Genomic DNA, 19581 nt, shown 5'->3' on the forward strand with positions numbered 1-19581 from the left:
ACCAGAGCGTGACGGATGCAACCCTCAGAGGCTGCTGGCCCTGAACGGGCTGAAAAGATGGACTTTGGGTGCCGAGAGCCATGCTAAATGCTCAAGCCCTTGGATGGACCTGCCAGCTCACCTCGAGCCGGGAGCGAGGCCCCTGCGAGTTCGGGCACAGCTCCCCCACCCACGGCCCCCGTCTTTCTGGGTGAGGACAAGTAAAAATAGCAGCCACATGCATGCCCACCCAAGGGCGTGAGGACAACTGGCCAAAATCAGCGCAGACACTTTCAGTGAGGTTTTTTTTAAATACATTTATTAACCAATGTTAACACATTAAATGACTCTATATATTGCTAGTCAGAGCAGCTTACAAAATGCCAGAATGCATCATAAACTGGACAGCCACAATGAATAATTACAATGTGCATAGTGGCTAAGCTCAACACTTTAATATAGCTTTATGATTTGCAGAAAAATTAATTTTAAATCATGATTCCTAAAACAATCAATTGTAATTTTACCTAAAACTTATACAAAACCAGGCCACAATCTTTTTTTTTTTTTGTTTTGTTTTTTTTCTTTAAAACACACAGTTTTCACGCTGTAGTAACTTGGAAATGTGCAACCGTGTCAACAGAGACAAAAAAGCCAAAGTAACACGAATCTTACTTTCATGCAGCTATCAGTTAAATATTACATATTCTGGAATGATTTTACACCAAAAATATTTCCACAATAACTTGCTTTCATAGGGGTGGATCGAAGTTTTGGAACTTGTAAAGTAATCGAACAAGATAGATTGATTTTTAGTTGTGAAGTGTTTTACAGTCACAACACAGAGGCGACAAAAGTTAATTACACATTTATCAGGCAATAATGTAGCTGTGGTAATACAAGTTACCATCTACTTACTATTTTTTCCAATCAGCTTACCACTTAATTTCTGCAACATATTGGGCATTATTTGGCAGTATCTAGTCAATTAACTTATATCACCACTGTAAGTAAAAAAGATCAGGATTTCAGTGGTAGTTCACAGAAGTCTTAGTTATATTTTCATCTTTACAATGACCCTGACAAATCCTAGAGAAAACTTTTTTAAAGGCTTTCCTCCTGATTCTTCAGCTTCCATCGTTCCATCATGTAATTGCTTTCAATAAATATCAAAGATCTAAATAAATATTTACAAATTATTCCTCTAACTTCTCAAAAAATAGCTGGATGATTAATGGGCGTATGACTCAGTCTAAGACCAATCTTTGAAAGAAACTAAAATGCGGAGACACTTTAAAAGAAAAGCTATTTAAGTAAGCTTTACATCTATTTAAAAAATTGTCTCTGAACATGGATGCAATTCATATATCTATATATAAAACAAACAAAAAGAAATCATTTTTCAACTATCGATCCATTCCTATTGGTAATGCTTCTTAATCCAGACATTCCGCAAAATACAGACTTTTTACAAATCACGGCATCTTTAATACAAGAAAATTAACATGCATTATTCTTCATTCTGAGTACAGTGATGGAGCTCATTATTAGGCAATGACCCATTACTACAAACATAACGGCTTCTGTGAAACTTAAGTGCTTTTTCTCCTTTTATCATCAAGTTACAATGGACCAGGTGACACCAGATCATAGGCAGTCAAATGATGTTGGATTGGGGAGGCTGAAGGGGGGGTGCAATAAAGAAATTTGTATGCCTCATAATCCCATGTATGAGTAAAGGTAGTTGTTTTTTTTGTTTTTTTGGCTTTTCTTATTCTTGTTACAAGCACTCATGTTAGGACAAAGATGAAATGTGCAAACTTCAAAATTTAAATATTCATTTTTCTCTAAGATCCAGCTCAGTAAAAGATTACCCCAGTTCCCTGTGATTTTAAACTACAAGATCAAAGCTAATATTTTGTTATAAAAGTTATATATTGAAAAGAAATAATGAAAATAAAACACAGTTGGGAAATATTTAAGAAAAAATACGCAGGACTAGCACCTGCTGTGTCAACCCTGTTCCCTAAATTCAATCATGTACCCACTGGTATAACCAATAGATAATGCCTTTAAACAGTAAAATTAAGCTGAACAAAACCAGCTCAACAAGGTTAAGAAATAAATGTTACATCAAGGTAGTATGCTTTGTTTTTTCTGAAACAGTTCTATACTTCTTACATTCAGATCTAGTTTTTAAATGTTCCTTTGTTAAACTTGCATGATTTTTCTTTTTAGATCTGCTGTTTTTAAAGATTAAAATCTCTGTAAAACCTAAAAATGTTTTAAAATTTGCTGAAAATGCAACAAATCCTCTAGTTCAAAATTATTTAAAGTAACCTGCTCCCACAGATGTTAAATTCATTTCGCCGACAAAATTTTGGAGGAGCATTAAACAGAAGATTGAAATTACTGTGCAAAATTTCTTTTACGAAAAGTGTTTAAAGGCTGGTGCAAAATGGGAAGCAAATTCTAAACAATTTTGGCTTCTTGGAAACAAAAACCGCTGTGTCTGAGAATAGCAATCATCGGGGTGGTTTTCTAGGGGAGGAATAACTCTTTCATCTTTTTCTGCGGCAGGTACGTTTGTGTTCAGCATGCCAGTGCTCCTGCTGACACTTGATGGAGCAGTAGGAAGTGTTCCAGCAGCAGTGGTACATGGCCTCCTCTTCACAGTTGTAGCACTGGAGAGAACAAACGAGACGAGATTACCACCCTCGCAGGATCCCTTCTTACCAACGCACAAGTGTTCTCACCTGCTCGTGGATGAACCAGCACATGCAGAGCAATACTTCTCTTTTATTTATACTTGGGGCATCCAGAGGCAGGAGGGCTTTTTTCACATGTGCTGAGTAAAGCAGCAATCTTTAGCAAATCTGCACAATGCTTTCATATTTTCCAGAGTCGGGATTATTGCTTTTGAAAAAATCATCTCTCATTTAAGAAAACTCATCTCTCAGGGCAGTGGACTGACATTTTTCAGCCATACAGTGCAGGAACCATCTTTTACCCTACATTTGTGTAATGGCATGCTGATCTATGTCTTAAAAGCTATGATAAATCAACAGGCACTTCTGGCCTGAACAGGTTCTGTGCAAGCTTGAAAACTGGAGTTTCTGAGGTTTCTCTACAAGCCTGACCTGTCCAGAGGTTACTGGGGAAGATCCTTTTGGGCTAGGAAAACCTCAAAAGTCAACAATAACATCACTGGAGAAAAGAGTAATTTGTTACCAAGTGGTTTGTTATAGCCGATTTAGGGTAGGTCTGCAAGGCGGCTACTGTCATTGGGGTTTGCTGACTGCCAGACAGCGCTGCAATCTCATGAAAAGAAAACTTTGTGCTACATCAGTGCTACTGAGAAGAGCAAGAAAGTGCCTTTTCCTTCAAGTCTTCCAGAAACCAGAGAAGGCCTCTCATACGCAGGATGGCTGCGTGGGCTCTTGCCCCTTGTCATACCTGCCAGGATGGCACAAAACTGAAAGAAAGAGACGGTGCACAGCCCATGATTTCTGCAGAAATACTTGGTTCTGGGGAGTGCTGCAGCAAAGAGGATTTCTACTCTGGAACACACAGAATGCCCCCAGTTTCCTGGAAGCTGGAAGAGCTACCTGGAGAATAACCCCGAGGCCTCTGAGGATCTAAAAAAAGGGAATCAACATGCTGGTCAACACTAGAGGTGGTCAACAAGGAGGTACAGCACCCAGACGGGCAATGTGCCCTGTCTCCAGGTGGTTTTATACCCCTTAAGAGAGTGTTGCGAAAGCATTAACTATCATTCTGACAAGATCTTGTAAAGTAGGGTGGCATTGCTGCGAACCACTTATACTTAGCGCCTTTGAGAGCCAGCTTCTAATGATCTCAGATTTGTCTTTCTGAATTTGGTCTGCTGAAAATCAGAGAGTATTTTATGAATCCAGTCTGAAATGCTTATTGCATGACAGGGAACAGAGGGAGGGATATCACACAGTCTGTGCAGGCTGCTATCAAACCACAGAAGAACACACAATTTACTTTTTATGTCCTGTCTAGCTACAGCATTATTAATAAAACAGAGAATTACAAAGAAAACAAACCCAACTGCCTTAATACAAAACAAAAACACAACAACCCTCCACACTACTAAAAGACAGTTCCAAGAAAGCCGGCATTTACATTGGCTAAACTGATAACCATTTATTTACATCAGCAATAAAGGGACTGCCCTAGCTGCACGAGAAGGGAACCTCTCCATTTTCCTTTTACAACTTAGCTCCAGGGAAGTTTATCTGTAGAAATGTCTGCAAACAAGTGTCCTCTCGAGAGCTGTTTTCCTGGTTTTTCATGTTGCTGGCTGCCCACAAGCCTGTGGGAAGCATTAGGATCATCCACTGGAAAGATGCAGGGAACAGCTGTGTCTCTCCATTATGTACAGCATGGGCCTCAGCCCAGATACCAGCTTCACATCTGCTTCCTTGGAGAGATCAAAAAAAGCTAAGACAGGAGAGGACAACTGATCTGTGGGTCCTGCACTTCCCTTTACATATGCTGGCCATAAGAGTCGGATGTAAATCTCCACTTACAAAAGGACAATAGTGCATCTAAGCTGGTACCAGCACATGTGGCAGAGAAGGCAAAATGCCAGCTAGCCTCAGGCCTCCTCTTTTCTTTGCATTTTCCTCTTTCTAAATGTTATCAAGCACTTGGGTTTTTGTTTCAGACAGTACACATCATGGACAATGTTCATTCACTTAAAAACAACCTGCTGCAAGTTAGAATAAATATACATGTATAGAATTGAAAGAGACAGAAGTTAAAAATTATCTATAAAAATGAACTATGCACCAACTTACATGAGGCTTATACGCAAATAAAAGAATTGGGAGGAATTAAAAAAGAAACATTGTCAAGACTGGCACTCTAGCCTGTATTCTGGAGGCCATCAAACTGCATGATCTCATGATCATTATCCCTGCCTTTACATTTCTTCCTTTCATTTGCTATTTACTTGAGATATCTGTATTAAATCCAAATTTTTTGGAGGTATAAAAATGAAATTGCATTAAGCCAAGGGGACTGTGACCAGTTAGAGCAACAGAAAATATTGTTCTTTAACTATGTGTTAGGTTCCTGAGAGCCGGGAGCACATCTTCTCACATGCCTGTACACCATCAGCAAAGCGATCCCTTCATCCTGACTGGATTTTGGGGGGGGGGGGGAGGTGGTTTGAGAAAAGATATATATAGCGTGAATAATAGCAGCTGTATTCCCAAGCCTAAGCATCTGCATTACGCAAAACCAGAGGTCTCTGCTTCTAATTAAAAAGCAAAGCCACCAAAACTCATTTAGTATGTGTGTTAATTACATGAGATTTTGGTAAGGAGGTATCATTATAATAGCAGCATACAAGAGCATTACTACACACCAGGGACTGTCATTAGTACCATGGAAGGAAAAATCACTGGGGAGTTGTGTAATTGGACCAACTCCAGCCGCCTGAGGCTGTGTGTTGGCAGGCAGATCCATCAGTTTGAATGCAAAGGTGTTTATCCTTATCCTCCCTCTCCTACCACATGCAAACCAGCTGCCTGTATGATGCCTTCATCTAAGGTGGTGATTGAGAGATAGTTCTGGGGCCACAGAAATAGGCAAAACTGTCAAATACTCTTTATATCTTTAATTGTCTTGCTCAGAAAGAGGCTTTATACACATGATCATGAGATGCAGTGATGTGGTACCAGGGCACTCTCTGATTAGCCTAAAGGATATCGTAAAGGCACATTCAAGTGGATGAAAGCAAGTCTCAGGAGTCTCTTTTTACAAATTTTGCCTTCAAAAACACCAAAAAGTAGCTATAGCTAAGTTGTCCAGACTCACAAGCAAGTTACTGCGATTGAGTTACTGCGTGCGTATCAGCTGAATGGTGGCAACTGTTCACACATGCACTCTTAACTTTTGACAGAAGAGAGCTAATTTGATGTAGTTCTATAGTGGGCAAAGGCAATTCAATTTCCCTCTCAAGTGCTACAGGCAAAAGCGTGCATGCAGACACCCGCAGCTGGTGACTCATTAAACACAGTAACTTGATCAAGTCAGAGACCTAAATAACTTCTCTGGTCTGCAGAGACAGGTAGACAGGGAGGAATTTTCTAACTGACAGAGACCTAAGCACTGCAGCATTGTAACACCCACAGTAAAATCTCTACTAGGAACAGAAATGAAGACTCTACAGGAGCTCTGGCATTGGAAGCAATTCTGCTCTTTACAAAAAACCAAACTCATAACTGTGATAGTCAGCAACCGATTGTCTCGCCTTAGTATTTATTTCAGCCTTCTAAAGAGCAGAATTTTCTCTGCAGGGACCATCGTTTCATCTGTAAGAACAAGGACTAATGAGGCTGAACATAAACAAACAGCTCTTCGCAGCAGAAGACAAACGGGAGCTGCGGGACAGAGCCAGGGCTGGCTGTCCCTGGGCGGCAGTGGCAGTGGGACGGCAGCTGGCCATCGCTCAGATCATCGTGCCATCTTGTGGCAAGGCACCCGCACGCTTCTCAGCTGCATCTGGCAAAATCAAAGCTCGGAAGGAGGCGAGCAGAAAATCTTGTACCCGCCTTCCTGTATGTTACAGATAGCTAATAGAGTGCAGTGTGATTTCCTGAACGATGGTTTTCATTTCCTTGTTCTATGAAAATTAGCGAAGAAATAGCAAAGTTTGTGTGTGCCAGGCTCACCACTCCTCAGCATAACAGTTTCCACCCTTACTCTGTTATAGGCTAGCAGCACAGTATTATAGTACTTGCAATGTTTGAGTAGATGCTGTACAGCCGTGTGGGAGAACACACTTCTGGCTTGAAAAGAAAACGTGAGACACAAACCCAAAAACCGGGAAAAGTTTGCAGCATGTAAGAGAATGGTAAGTTAGATGCCTGTTTTTACTTTTCTAAAGGGCATACAAATGTTTTTTTGTAGATTTGGGCTTAAGGACTGAACAAGGGAGAGAAATGTATTTCAGAAAGTCATGTCTTAAATACAAAAGAACATAAAAGAGCTGCAGAAAAAGCTGGGAGAGGAAGGCCAAAAGGATATCACTACCAGAATTATTAGCAAGGGAATCCAAATTGATGCAGCCAGATACTGTACCCTCTGGAGCCTTGAGATCAAAGGAGTGTGAACATAATGCAAAACATGTCTTAAATGGAGTAAAACTGCATTTAGAAAAAAATATTTTGATACTAACATCTGATTGGATTCAAGAAGATGGTGCTGTTAACACTACATAATTAAGATGGAAAGTAATCAGAACTTCAAGTTGAAATTTGGAGGTTAAGAAAATCTGAAAGCAGAAATGTGAAAGAAAAAACTTTAAAGCTGAAAGACCAGTGAAAAAAACAGTGCAGTTAAAACTAAGGAAGAAATCACCTTCAATTGGCCTGCAGTATGCATTATACATTTCCACTTACTCTCTTGTAATATATTTTTGACACTTACCCACTGCTTCTTCTTGGTCTGGGAAATCAGTTGCTTGTGCTGGCCTGCTAGCTTCTTAATTTCTTCTAAAAATTCTTCTTTGCACTTCTCCTTTACCTGCTTACATTTTCTGTCCATCTCTCCTTGTGCGTTGGCCACAGCTTTATTTACAGCCTGCCTTTTCTCTTCTTCCATCTCTGTACGCAGCTGCCATAAGAAAGTCAGCAAAACAAGTCAATGGACAGCTATTGGAATTAAAGTATCTTCTTTAAACCTCTACTCTTTAAACCTCTATTACTGATGTGGGTGGAGGTCACATAATTAGAGATTTCTCCTAATTAGAAAACAAGAAGTTCTTTCCTTTAGAGTTATAACAAAACTTCCATCCCATAAGAAATGTTCAAAATAAAAATGCCACCATATTTCTATTCTGCTAGACACCTACAAAACCAGCTAAATAGGTTCCATGTATATTTTGCCAACGATCAGCTTACAAATTTATGAATTTATCTTAGACAAAGATTTTGTCTTTTCCAGATGTACAACTGCATATAAATCTACAGCAAGGGCACAATGGAAAATAAAAAAATAGAACATTCCTGAGTTCTGTAAGAGGTACTTTTTAGTATTCATTGTCAGTGGGATTCCTTTGCCCTTGCTCAGTTATCTAAAAGTTTGGTGTCTTAATCCTACAGGATTAACACTTAAATTCCCTAGGTTCATTCCATAGTCCTTCATCCAGAAGGAAATTCATCTTGTCTTAAGACAGGTACTTAAGAGAGGTCAGACAAGTCATCCTCTAAATTGTCTTGCTCTCTCCAGCCAAAGGCGAGCAGCTCAGGCTTAGATATTGAATTTTAAACAGGTTATCATTAGATAAGAAAATTCAAACAAATTTAATGTTTAGGTCAGAAGATTGAAAAAAGAAGAACTATTTATGAATAGCATTTAAACAATGCCATTGTTTACAACCACGCTTGACAATGGAGACAAAGGCTTTGGAAATGGATACTCATGAATAAACAATTAGTTTCATTTTTGGATCACGAACTGATTTAACTGGACAAGAAACAAAAAAAGCATGAGTTTTCTGTTTAAACTAAGGTCTGTTGGTATAGAAATGGTCTAAAAACCAGTAACGAAGACTACTTTTATGTGGTCTCTTTGGAAAACGTTTTTATTCATTTTCTTAAGGGTGGATGTTACAAAAATAGAAAAGAATGTGAAAAAAATCCACACTCCTCCTCTCCTCAAACCAGAGCATAGGGGGTGTTTGACACATGTTACCTTTTCCACTGCCTCTCGCACAACTCTCTCAGTTTCTCTTTTGTGATCAGCTTTCATCCTGTCCTTGAAATCATTAAAGATTTTGGTGTATTTGTCATGGCACATGTTCTGACACACTCCATCATTACTGGTCTGGGTGCTCCGATGCAGCATTTTTGGAGAAGAGGCACTTAACTTCTTGGTCTGAGTTGAGACTGAAACTTTTTCAATGGGCTGAGGCATTGTGGGAATTTCCTGGCTTGAACTTACTGCTTCAGTTTCAGGTTCTGGCTCCTACAGAGAAAGAACAAACTTGTAAATCCAGATATCAAAATAGAACAAGTTAACTTTCTGTTCCCCCTGGAGAAAAAGTGTTACCTGACAAATGCTAGCACAAGTTATGTTAAGGGTGTCTGTTGAAGACCTGTAGTGCTAACGGGATGTGGGATCCCCAAGGAAAACCAGCCTGACACTGGGTAGGCTCTTTGGTGAGGCTTTTCTGACTTCAGCTAGGAGCCTGCCAGAAAGAAGCACATCAGTATTCTCACCAGCCTTTCTTCCCAAAAAGTACGACGAACTTCAGAGGCTATTCTGAATCCCTGCAGATCCCTTGGGCTTACTAAAGGGTTGCTATAGATTTTTCCCCCTGCCATTCTCCCTGAAGAGACTGTAGCTGTGTGGCCAAGGTGCGTGAATTGTTTTGGCAAACTCTGGGCTTATGCTGGCCCAACAGGCTCCACTGGAGTCTGTAATAGTCCACCGATTTCATAGAACTGCTGCAAAGATTGATTAGTGCTGCAAAGATTGATTAGTACTTCAAAGTTGCTTTGAAGATGAAAGGCTAATGAGCATCTAAATCTTGCTTCCAATAATATAGAACTAGACTTGGATGACCACAGAAGCTTTCTGTAATTACACAATTATCAAGAAAGAATTCATAGTTACTGTAGTGTACTGTACTGAATTTAGCTGCCTATGTTATTACACTGTAACACAAATTGCTCCTGCTCTTTAGAACGGATAGAAGTAATATCCCTGCAAACTCTTACTGATACTTGAAGTGTCTGAAGATACAGATCAACATTATTTGTTCTGGTTTTTTAACTTAGATTTTTTAAAGCTCATTTAACAGTGTACAGACAAAGCACACAGTCCTTGTAACACTAGACTTGCTCAGGACTGGACTCTGTGCCTGTCTGTGGGATGGGGCACTGCTCACACCAATCACAGGCTGACTGTGCAACCAATTACTCTCCAATAGGTCACTGTGATTGCCTTCTGGATCACTGATCAAATATGAGCAGAGCTGAGAAGGCAGATGTTAAGACATAAATATATGAAGCAAATTACAGCATTTGCTTGACAGAAAACATAATAAAAATGATGACACATCCTAAACTGTAGTCTCCCTATCTTGCACTCAAATATAGCTTGTGCCTCAGGGAGCACAAACCGTGTGTCTCCATCGACGAAGGTGCCTCCTGTGGTATCAGATACAATGGGGAGGCAGATGCCCAGATATTAGGAGTGGCAATGTTTTTATTTCAGGCACCAGGGCCATCCCACATAACTCTGGTGCTAAAATAACTGAACCTTCTTCTGTAATGCAGTCTTGAGTCCTCTTTTGAGAACTGTGCATATGTGCAACTTTTTCTAAGTGTTCAACATGCAACTGAAACAAGGCCAGGAAAAAGTACTCAAAAGTTAGGAAATACGAGATTTATGGCTGTCTCGGTAACTGCCCCCTTGTGTACAAGCATAATAATACAGTCCCTTGGTTACATGATCATTCAGGGGGCAAGTTGGATAAACAGGGAAGGAACTTCCACAGACAAAGCTGGATATGATATTTTATAAACTTAATATTCTTGATCATGCAAAATACTTTATAATTCCTGCTGTTTATAGACTTATGAACTAGCCTGAATTTGTCATTAAAAAAAAAAATGTTGTAAGCTGAGTGTTGATTTATTCATGATATAGAATATTACCATGATGACACTAGTGGCTTACATGTGGGAGGTACAATTATGTTTGTTAGCAAGGAGGACTGAGCTATGGGGCTGGAACTTTCAAGATTAAGACTGTAAAATCAGTAAAAGGTGACAGAAACTGAAGGAGTGTCTATTAAAATTTCAGACTTATTGTACTTTGCTATCTCTACAAACATGGTAATTGACTTTACTTACTTCTTTTTTGAGTTCCATGCTCTGGTTACGTCGTCCTTTCTTTGCTCTTGGTTCCTGAGTAACCTTCAGCTGTGAACATTGAGAAAAGCATATTGAATCATTCCAAAAAACAGTTCATACAAGTAGCGTTCATTGTCACATGACTGATGTACCTTTTATTTGTGATTATTTGCAATTATTTAATTTAGCAAATAGAAAGTGGAATACTGTTCTTAAATAAGAAGTGCAGACAATAAACTTTCCACATTATCACTGATGACTATGATTGCATGAAGGAAAAAAAATTCATGAACAAGTTCTAACATTCAATATGTATTTGCTAAAATACCCTTAATCATTCTTTTCTTCATTTCACACACAAGTTCAAACACTTGTTTTCTGGAATATCCTGATATCTGTGATCAGTAGTTAGGCAGCAGATTTTGTTGAAGCCAGAAAACAGCAATAAATAAAAAGAGAATGAATATATGTAAAGATGGTAAGATTATCCAGACTTGCTATAATTGATTATAACTGTATGCTGGGAGGGGTACGAAACTTCATGCTTTAGAATAAAAGCCAATCTTCACCCATAGAAACAGTGGTGAGATCTAAGTGGATGGTATATTATCTTACAATGGCTTACAGAAAAGTTCTTACTCCTGTCTTTGAAGCATCCAGTACCAGGTAGTGTTAGTGACAGGATACTGCAGATTACTACAGAGCACTGAGTTTGATGGCTACTCTTATGTTCCTGTAACTGGGAAACCAGTGAAACAGGTATAAGCATTGACCAAGTGAAGGATGAACAGTTGGGATGGAACAGAAAATATGCAAATGGACACTTCAGATGCTGTGACCGACACTTCTCAAAAACTGGGAAAATGCCACTGTTATCTTTCATAAATATATTTATGACTGTTTTCCTGCTTCATCATATATTGTTGTATGTCTGCATATGCGGCATTAAATAAAGGGGTGTCCTGGTTTCAGCTGGCATAGAGTTAACTGTCTTCCCAGTAGCTGGTACAGTGCTATGTTTTGAGTTCAGTATGTGAAGAATGTTGATAACACTGATGTTTTCAGTTGTTGCTCAGTAGTGTTTAGACTATAGTCAAGGATTTTTCAGCTTCTCATGCCCAGCCAGGGCACCTGACCCAAACTGGCCAACAGTGTATTCCATGCCATGTGACGTCCCATCTAGTTTAGGAACTGGGAAGTGGGGGCGGAGAATCGCCGCTCGGGGACTGGCTGGGTGTCAGTCAGTGGGTGGTGAGCAATTGCCCTGCACATCATTTGTACATTCCAATCCTTTTATTACTACTGTTGTCATTTTATTAGTGTTATCATTATCATTATTAGTTTCTTCTTTTCTGTTCTATTAAATCGTTCTTATCTCAACCCAGGAGTTTTACTTCTTTTCCCAATTTTCTCCCCCATCCCGCTGGATGGGAGGGAGGGAGTGAGCGGCTGCGTGGTGCTTAGTTGCTGGCTGGGGTTAAACCACGACAAGGGGCTACAAAGGGTTAGCTAAGCAAACTAGTCTAAAAAAAATTAAAGCCACTTTGATAAGGAGCATCCCCTTCAAGCAACATTCAGTTTTATAAGCTTTAAGTTTTTAGCTACAAATTGGATGATAGACCTGTTTGACAAAAGAGCAAAAGAAGAGGGTCAAAACATGCTGATTTTTTAAAATACAGACTTAAGAGAGAGGACAGTGGTTTTAAATGAGGAAAGAAAATGTTGCCAGGGCAAAGGCTGCCAAAAATACAGAGAAGCATCCTGCAAGCTATGAAAATCTTACTGCCAAGTCAGTAATAGTGAATATATAACACCCTCTTGTACAATGAATGACTAGCCACGTTCAGCTGTGATAAGGGAATTTCCATATGGCAATGCAAATTTTGTATCTTGGCCCTTTGAGCTTTTCACCATTGTTAAAGCAATATAATTTTTCTTGTTTTGCAGTTATTTTTAATGACTTTAATCAGTTGCTGGTCACATGGTCCTCAAGTGCAGCGTTTGCACCTAACTTTAATTGGACTTGCTGACAATGCCATTGCTGGTGTTACTCAGGGATCTGTAACGCAGAATACCGTCCAAAGTGAACATACTCCAGCTGTGAAAAGGCTGAACAGCTACAGGGCTGTCCCTTGATGGGAGTCCAAGAAGGCAGGTGTGCAGTCTATCTGATATCCATGACATTTAACTTGAACATTCCTATTTAACTTTAGAAATCTTGGTCTGTCTCATCAAGGTGCTGTAGGTGACAAACATTTTGCAACTTCCCAGAGGTCATCCAAGAAACTGAGGAAAGAGGAAAACTCTACATTCTTGCTATTATGGAGCTACAAAACATAGGGAAAATAGGCCTTGGAACCCTCTTCTTGTCACCACAAAACTGCAGACAGAACACAAGGCTAATTTAATAGTAGATTAATCAAAAATGTCATCTTTGTACCCTTTAATAAATTGCCCTTATTGCTAACATTGTGGCAGCACTCACTTGCTCATTGCTGGTGGAAGAGATACTTGACTCTGCCTCCTCTTCCCCTTTATCCTCATTCTTTGATTTCCAGAATCTTCCCTCACGAAGAAAACGCTGGTGCAGTTCCAGCTCATCACAGGCCTTCTTCCACCCCATACTGCGTTTCACGTGCAGCCGATGGATGTTAACTGTGATATCTTGAATGTTTTCAGAGGGGATCCAGGCCCTTTTGAATACACAGTACAGACAGGTTCAGAAACATGAAATACAGATGAAGGATCTTGACCTGAGAAACTGACTTCAGAAGCAGTTTTTCACAGTGGCCAATCACTGACAATTCCTTTTTACTCAGAATTTTTGTATATTCAACACATTTGAAAAAAACCAGACTGCATACCGTTAGACATTTGTGTTATTATAAGCACTTGTTAGCTGTGGCTGCTATGGCTGAAAGTCTCTTTCCTTTTTGGTGAGCCACAAACCTGCCCCAGCACCAACAGCAGTCACATCTCCTATCTGCTCTCTTGCTAAATGCCCTGCATCAGACACAGAAACATCTTTACTGAAGGTTCGTATGCTAATCCAATTTAGCCCTTGACCTCTTTGCTAAAATTGTCAAGGAATGTACCAAATTATCACCTCAAATAGAGACATTTTGTAGTTTGGGCCCCTGTCTATTGGGACTGAACTCATGTGGGGATTGTCATGCTCTTTGGGACTGAATTCATGCTTTTGGTTCCAAAGGTACTTTGTCCTCTTAAATATTTTCAGAGGTCCTCATACAGTTAGACGGGCAGCTCTTGACATTTTGAAAGGTTATAGCAAGCAACACTGGATATTAAAGAGTCACTGCCATGCACATCTACATAACAGAGTAAATACTGTAACAAATTCAACATCTGTGGACAGATTCTCAATTCTTGCAACATAAATTTCATTTCAGTGAAGTCAAAGAAACAATGCTAATTTACACCAACCGGGAGTTTGGCCTTTCGTCCAAGTCCAGCACAGTAACTAAGCAATGGCACTCTAGTAAAATGTATTTTGCCTTTTCTATCAGCACATGTTTAAGAAGTTACAAGCACCTCATCCCACAAGTGTCATGTTACTTTATTGAATAGTTTGAAGTTGTGTGAACTTAATGCCAAAACTATTAATGAGATAAGCTGTATTTGCAAACAGATTCAACATAAATCATTCTGTGATTGAGACACAAATAAAGATATTTTACCCACTTTATGCCTATTACATTATGTACTGTGCAAGTTACACTAAAAGCAATTTAAATAAACAGCCTCATAAAACAGTTACTGAATTGCCTAGGCCCTTTTGGGATGCACCAAAAAATACCACCTTCCCAACAACAATGAATTACTTTGCAAATGTCTCTTCTCCTCACATTATAGGCATATAAACCTAAGAGCAAAAAAAATCAGTACATCCACTGTAGTAACGCTACTATAACCCTCCCCAAATGCTGAACAAAAAACTGGAGATGGAAGTAAAAACTGATCTCTAAGAGTGAAGTTTCCAATGCAAAGAGTTATTCTCTGAAATTGCAAACTGGCTCACAGCAGGAGCTCTGTCAATGTTTTAGCAGTGAGACAGAAACATTTGTGATTTATATTATGTTCCTAAAACACAAAATTGCAATGTGCCTGCTCAGAAGAGAAAACTGCACAAAGTCAACACTGCTGGTAGTAAGAGTACATTTCTGTCCAATTTTCACCTTGGCCTGGATTAGCAGGCTGCTACTGATTTGAAGAAACAGTTGAAGTTCACCTGCTTTCTTTAATTAAAATAGCATTAAGTAACATCCCTATGGCAACTGTGGAAAGGGAATCTCTAAGCCAGTTGGAAACTTTGTGTGTATTAGACTGAGCTTTAAATTTTCTGAAACAATTATGGCAAAGTACTCAGTCTTTCTAATGTTGGCAACTAGCTGAGCCAGGATTTACAACATGATAGATGAGATACATTCTTTTAAGTATTGTTTGTAAAAAGCAGCACATGGAATTAATAAATTACCTTTGGTGGTGATGGCCAAAAAAGCGAACATCAACTTGATTGTCCTCTTTCTGCATGACTTTAGCTGGCCAAAACCCAAAGCCTTTCATTTTGGCCCAAACCAACTCATGATTAGGTATCTGGAAAAAATGTTGTATTTATTATTGGTTATGAAGTATTGTATTGATATCTCCCCCAAATATTTTGCTGTAATACTATGCTAGTATCTTAAGAATATGGTTGCTGTTTATGTCTAGTGCTATTTTCATTTTTCTCTTCTTACAATACATATTTCCCTGTTAGATGTATCACTTGGATCAAAGTAAAAAAAATACAAAGTCTGAAAAGGGTGTAACTGTCTATTGAAAACAGAGATCTTAAGCAGCCCCAAAATTAAACCTGTTTTTATAGCTTCATCCAGGAGCAAAGTTTTATTTCTGTAAGCTCCTTATTTTCTTACGAGACTGTTGTAACTGGCTGATAACCAAGTTTTATAACCTGTATTGTTACAGCTTTGAACTTCAATCAACATTTCACTTATGTAAAATATCTAGACTTACAGTGTCTTAACCATGCTTTTGAAACAAGCCTACTGAAATGGAACATTCAATGCATTAATGACACCAAAACTGCAGGCTTTTATACAGAAAAGCAAACAAATAAAAATCTGTGTCAGCAACATACACAAGGATAGCAGAACCAATTGTCAGGTCGCGCGTTTGACAAATAGAAACAGTTCTTGCAAAGCTGCAGTTCATCCAGCTGAAAAACAAAACAAAGTAAATAAGCCCAAAAAATCCTATTTATGTGACTTCAGTAGTATCCCTCGCTCTTAAGTAGTAAAATTTTTCAGCCTGGCTTGCTAGTTTGGTGGAGTTACTTCTGTCTGTGCAAACTAGAGGTGTGAAACTGAGGTGAGCTGAGAGTGGATGGCAGACAAGCTGCAGAAACGTTATTCATGTTTTAGAAAAACAAGGCAGAGGGAGGAGACTAATTCAACTCTTACTGATTTATTATAGTTAAAAAGCAAAGAATAGTTCTTTAAATTCATCAATTATTTTAAGTACATTCTGAAAGAAGTAATTCAACTGCACAAATGGAGAAAGCAAGACAGCTGCCCTAGCTTTATTTTTTGGTCTCCTCTGAATGTTGAGAAATGTGTCAATGCCAGTTACAGAATTTGGTAGGAATCTCACCTCAGGATTGATTTATATTAGCAAGTACAATTATTTCTAGTCCAATTACTAGATTATTTTCAAAACTAAAATTTGAATATTGGTATTTTCCAAATGACAGTCTAGTTGCAAAAAAAAAAACCAAAAAAGGAATTCTGAATCAGCTGTTAGAAAGTTAGGGGAAATTTATAACAAACTTCACATGCTTTTTATTTTTGTAATATGAAGAATAATTTTCTTAGATTCTGAAATGAAAATCAAATATCTTGCCTACATCTTGGTTACTTGGTACTACTTACTTCATGACATGTGTCTTTGTAAAGCATCCTCGCTATATCAGCTTGTTCACTGTCCGCTATAAATTAAAAATAAATGGTATGAACAATCACAGTATGATCACAGTGCTCACAAAGATTTGCATCTGTCATTGCTATGACTTTCATGCTGTAATTGTGTTGCTTGAGAATACAAAACATAATTTAGTCACTTGGATAACCCCTCCATTTAAAATTTTCTAACAATCAGTTCTGTATTTGTTTTCTCTTTCATATTTATATGCAAAAATACCATTGGGAGCTTTTAAACTGAACAATACAAGTACACATCTGAGGAGCAGCAGCAGGGAGACAGGATTGCTCTTAATATGGATCCAGTTTCCTTCCCTGCTAGTGTCTTACTGACACACTGCAATTCTCCTAAAACATGATGCTCTGCTATCACCACTCAAGAGGAACACAGGTACAATCACATAAGTATTTCTGCTCAGAGTAGTCCTTCACAGACTATTTATCACTATGTGTTTCCCTTTACACCTGTGTATTTCTCTATTAGCACACTCACATCTCTCCCTACCAAGGACACCGTGGATCTTCTGATGCTGCAAACAGACTGGTCCTACCCTCCTTCCAGTTTCCCTGATGTGGGCCATGTCTGCAGGGGAGAACCACGTCCTTCCTGAAACGATGGCTCTGAAGAACCTTGTTACAGGACCTGGCTATAGCTTCTGGACACAGTGGTGGCGGTTTTCCTCTTCCAATCAGACTGTCCCACCATATCAAACAGTCACTTATTACCTTCCCAGTGGCTGGCAGCTTCTCTGTACCTCCACACACTGCACCAGCAGGACACTTCTAGTGTGGATGTACCTACATTTGCTGTTGCAATACGGCAGATATTGCCCAGGAGTGAAAAATACGTCTATAGTACATGTTTCTGCTGACACAGCACATCAGAGATCAGACGACTTTCCACCCTAGAACAACATATCTCTACTGGCAGAAATCTGCAGCATAAACTGACTTATGACTTAGGCTGCAGAAACAGGATGGCAAAGGTGCAAATTCCCACTAACAGGCCTAGCCAGAGAGGATGACAAAAGTTGTGTAGTAGGTGGGCCAGAAAAGACCCTGCAAAGTCCTCTTGCAGCTTACTTTGATTTTTAGGAGCTCTCAGATGATCTCATCCACACTTGAGATTATCTAATACCAAATTCAATCCTGAACTTGTGAGTTTCCTACAGATAAAGATAAATCAAATAAAGCAAGCAGTAAATGTAGTACTTTACCTCCATAGAAAATCACTGTGTTGTGTAGAAGCAGCTGAGCATCTGCTTTGAACTCCTCGTAACTCCTGTACTTTCCTTCATTTACTTTCTACACGAAAGAAAACATAGGACTGTGAAAAACCTGTTAAAGTGCTGTTACCTGTTTTATGCAGAGAAGCTTTCACAGAAATCTGCATTATGCAACACAGATCAGACACTGTCTTTCCTGCATACAGAAGGAATACTTACAACTCTTTGACATGGTTTGGTAGTACCTGAACATTGGCTGCATTGGTCCCTTCATACAATGCCCAGAAGTAAAACAGGTGCTTTAATACTTGACTAAGTTTAAAAAAATTTTTCTTCATTATAACACGGTAAATCTGGAGTAGCTTCCTCATAAGGTGTGGCCCAGAACACTTGGTCAAATTAAAATATATTCCCTGAAGTGATGATTTTGTATCTTAAAATACGAGATCGTTTCAAATCAATGTTGACTGCCTTTATACTTCCAGGATTTTCACTTGAGTCAGTGTTTTCTAATGAAGGCTGATTGCCTTAGTCTTCCAAACTCATAACAAATGCCTACATGGAGCCATAGAGTTCATTTTCCCAGTCTGGTCTTTTGTCTCATAAGGAATGCAGCATTTTCAGTTGTGCTCTGTCAAGAACACCTATGAGAATTCCAATCATCAAACAAAACATCATCCATTTCAAGGACGTTATCAAGGCCAAAAGACCTTCTGTGGAAGCAGATGAAGGTGACACAGTCAAAGGAAGGCCTGACCTATTTTCAGGCTCAAACAGTGTTGCCAGTACTTCAAGCCAGCCCGTAGTGTTCATCTCCAAAACTGTCAGTGAAGCTATTGTTTATCCATGTGGTTCAATAACAATAATAAAACAAAGGCTTTTCACATCTTGTTGTTGTAAAGGTTGTAAAGGGCAAGATATACTACAGCACTGCATAGTAAACCAGTTGCAGCAATGAATAAAGATGAATATGCTGTTCATTTTGGTCATGTGCAGTTGATTTACATGAGTCATGGTCAGACCTTTGGCTCAGAAAAAAGGACAACATATTTATTTTTGGAACAATTAATGCAAACCCAATGTTTCAAGTGAGTCTTGGTTTTTTTGTGATCAACAAATGATTGGTTCTTTAGGACTCATTTAGATGTTTATAAATCTGACACCTATACAAAGGCATAATGACTAAGATTGGAATATGGTCAAAAACATTGGGCCAGAGATGCAAACACAGGCACTCAAGTCCATATTCAGTGACTTTAGATAAAGGGTACTTTCTCTAAAGATTTCAGCTACCTACAGCACCTAGTAAAACCTTACTACAAAAGGAACTGAGGATATTCTATGTCTGAAAACTAGGCACCACTCAATGGTTTTACTCAGTTAGCTTTTTATGAGGAAAATTTTGAAATTTTAAGCTCCCATATCCAATGCTGGATACAATAGTGAAATACTGACCATAAGGAGAATTAAACAGGATTA

The 19581-nt window shown here is 38.9% G+C and overlaps 1 protein-coding gene across 7 annotated transcripts in view; it reads right to left on the reverse strand.

The window, feature by feature from the left end:
* Positions 1 to 276: 276 nt before the first annotated feature.
* The window catches only part of ZMYND11 (zinc finger MYND-type containing 11), a 110356-nt gene continuing 91051 nt past the window's right edge, over positions 277 to 19581 (reverse strand). For all 7 annotated transcript variants that reach the window (XM_069778173.1, XM_069778171.1, XM_069778172.1 and 4 more), the window contains 9 exons: positions 18094 to 18181; positions 16829 to 16884; positions 16039 to 16116; positions 15376 to 15494; positions 13366 to 13573; positions 10881 to 10949; positions 8713 to 8985; positions 7447 to 7632; positions 277 to 2663 (listed from right to left, as the gene is read on the reverse strand). In XM_069778173.1, the coding sequence (XP_069634274.1) occupies positions 2541 to 2663; positions 7447 to 7632; positions 8713 to 8985; positions 10881 to 10949; positions 13366 to 13573; positions 15376 to 15494; positions 16039 to 16116; positions 16829 to 16884; positions 18094 to 18181 (1200 nt within the window). In that variant the 3' untranslated portion in view covers positions 277 to 2540. The remainder of the gene's footprint in view (positions 2664 to 7446; positions 7633 to 8712; positions 8986 to 10880; positions 10950 to 13365; positions 13574 to 15375; positions 15495 to 16038; positions 16117 to 16828; positions 16885 to 18093; positions 18182 to 19581) is intronic.

This window comes from Haliaeetus albicilla, chromosome 2 (assembly GCF_947461875.1).
Source record: "Haliaeetus albicilla chromosome 2, bHalAlb1.1, whole genome shotgun sequence".
Classification (NCBI taxonomy): Eukaryota; Metazoa; Chordata; class Aves; order Accipitriformes; family Accipitridae; genus Haliaeetus; species Haliaeetus albicilla.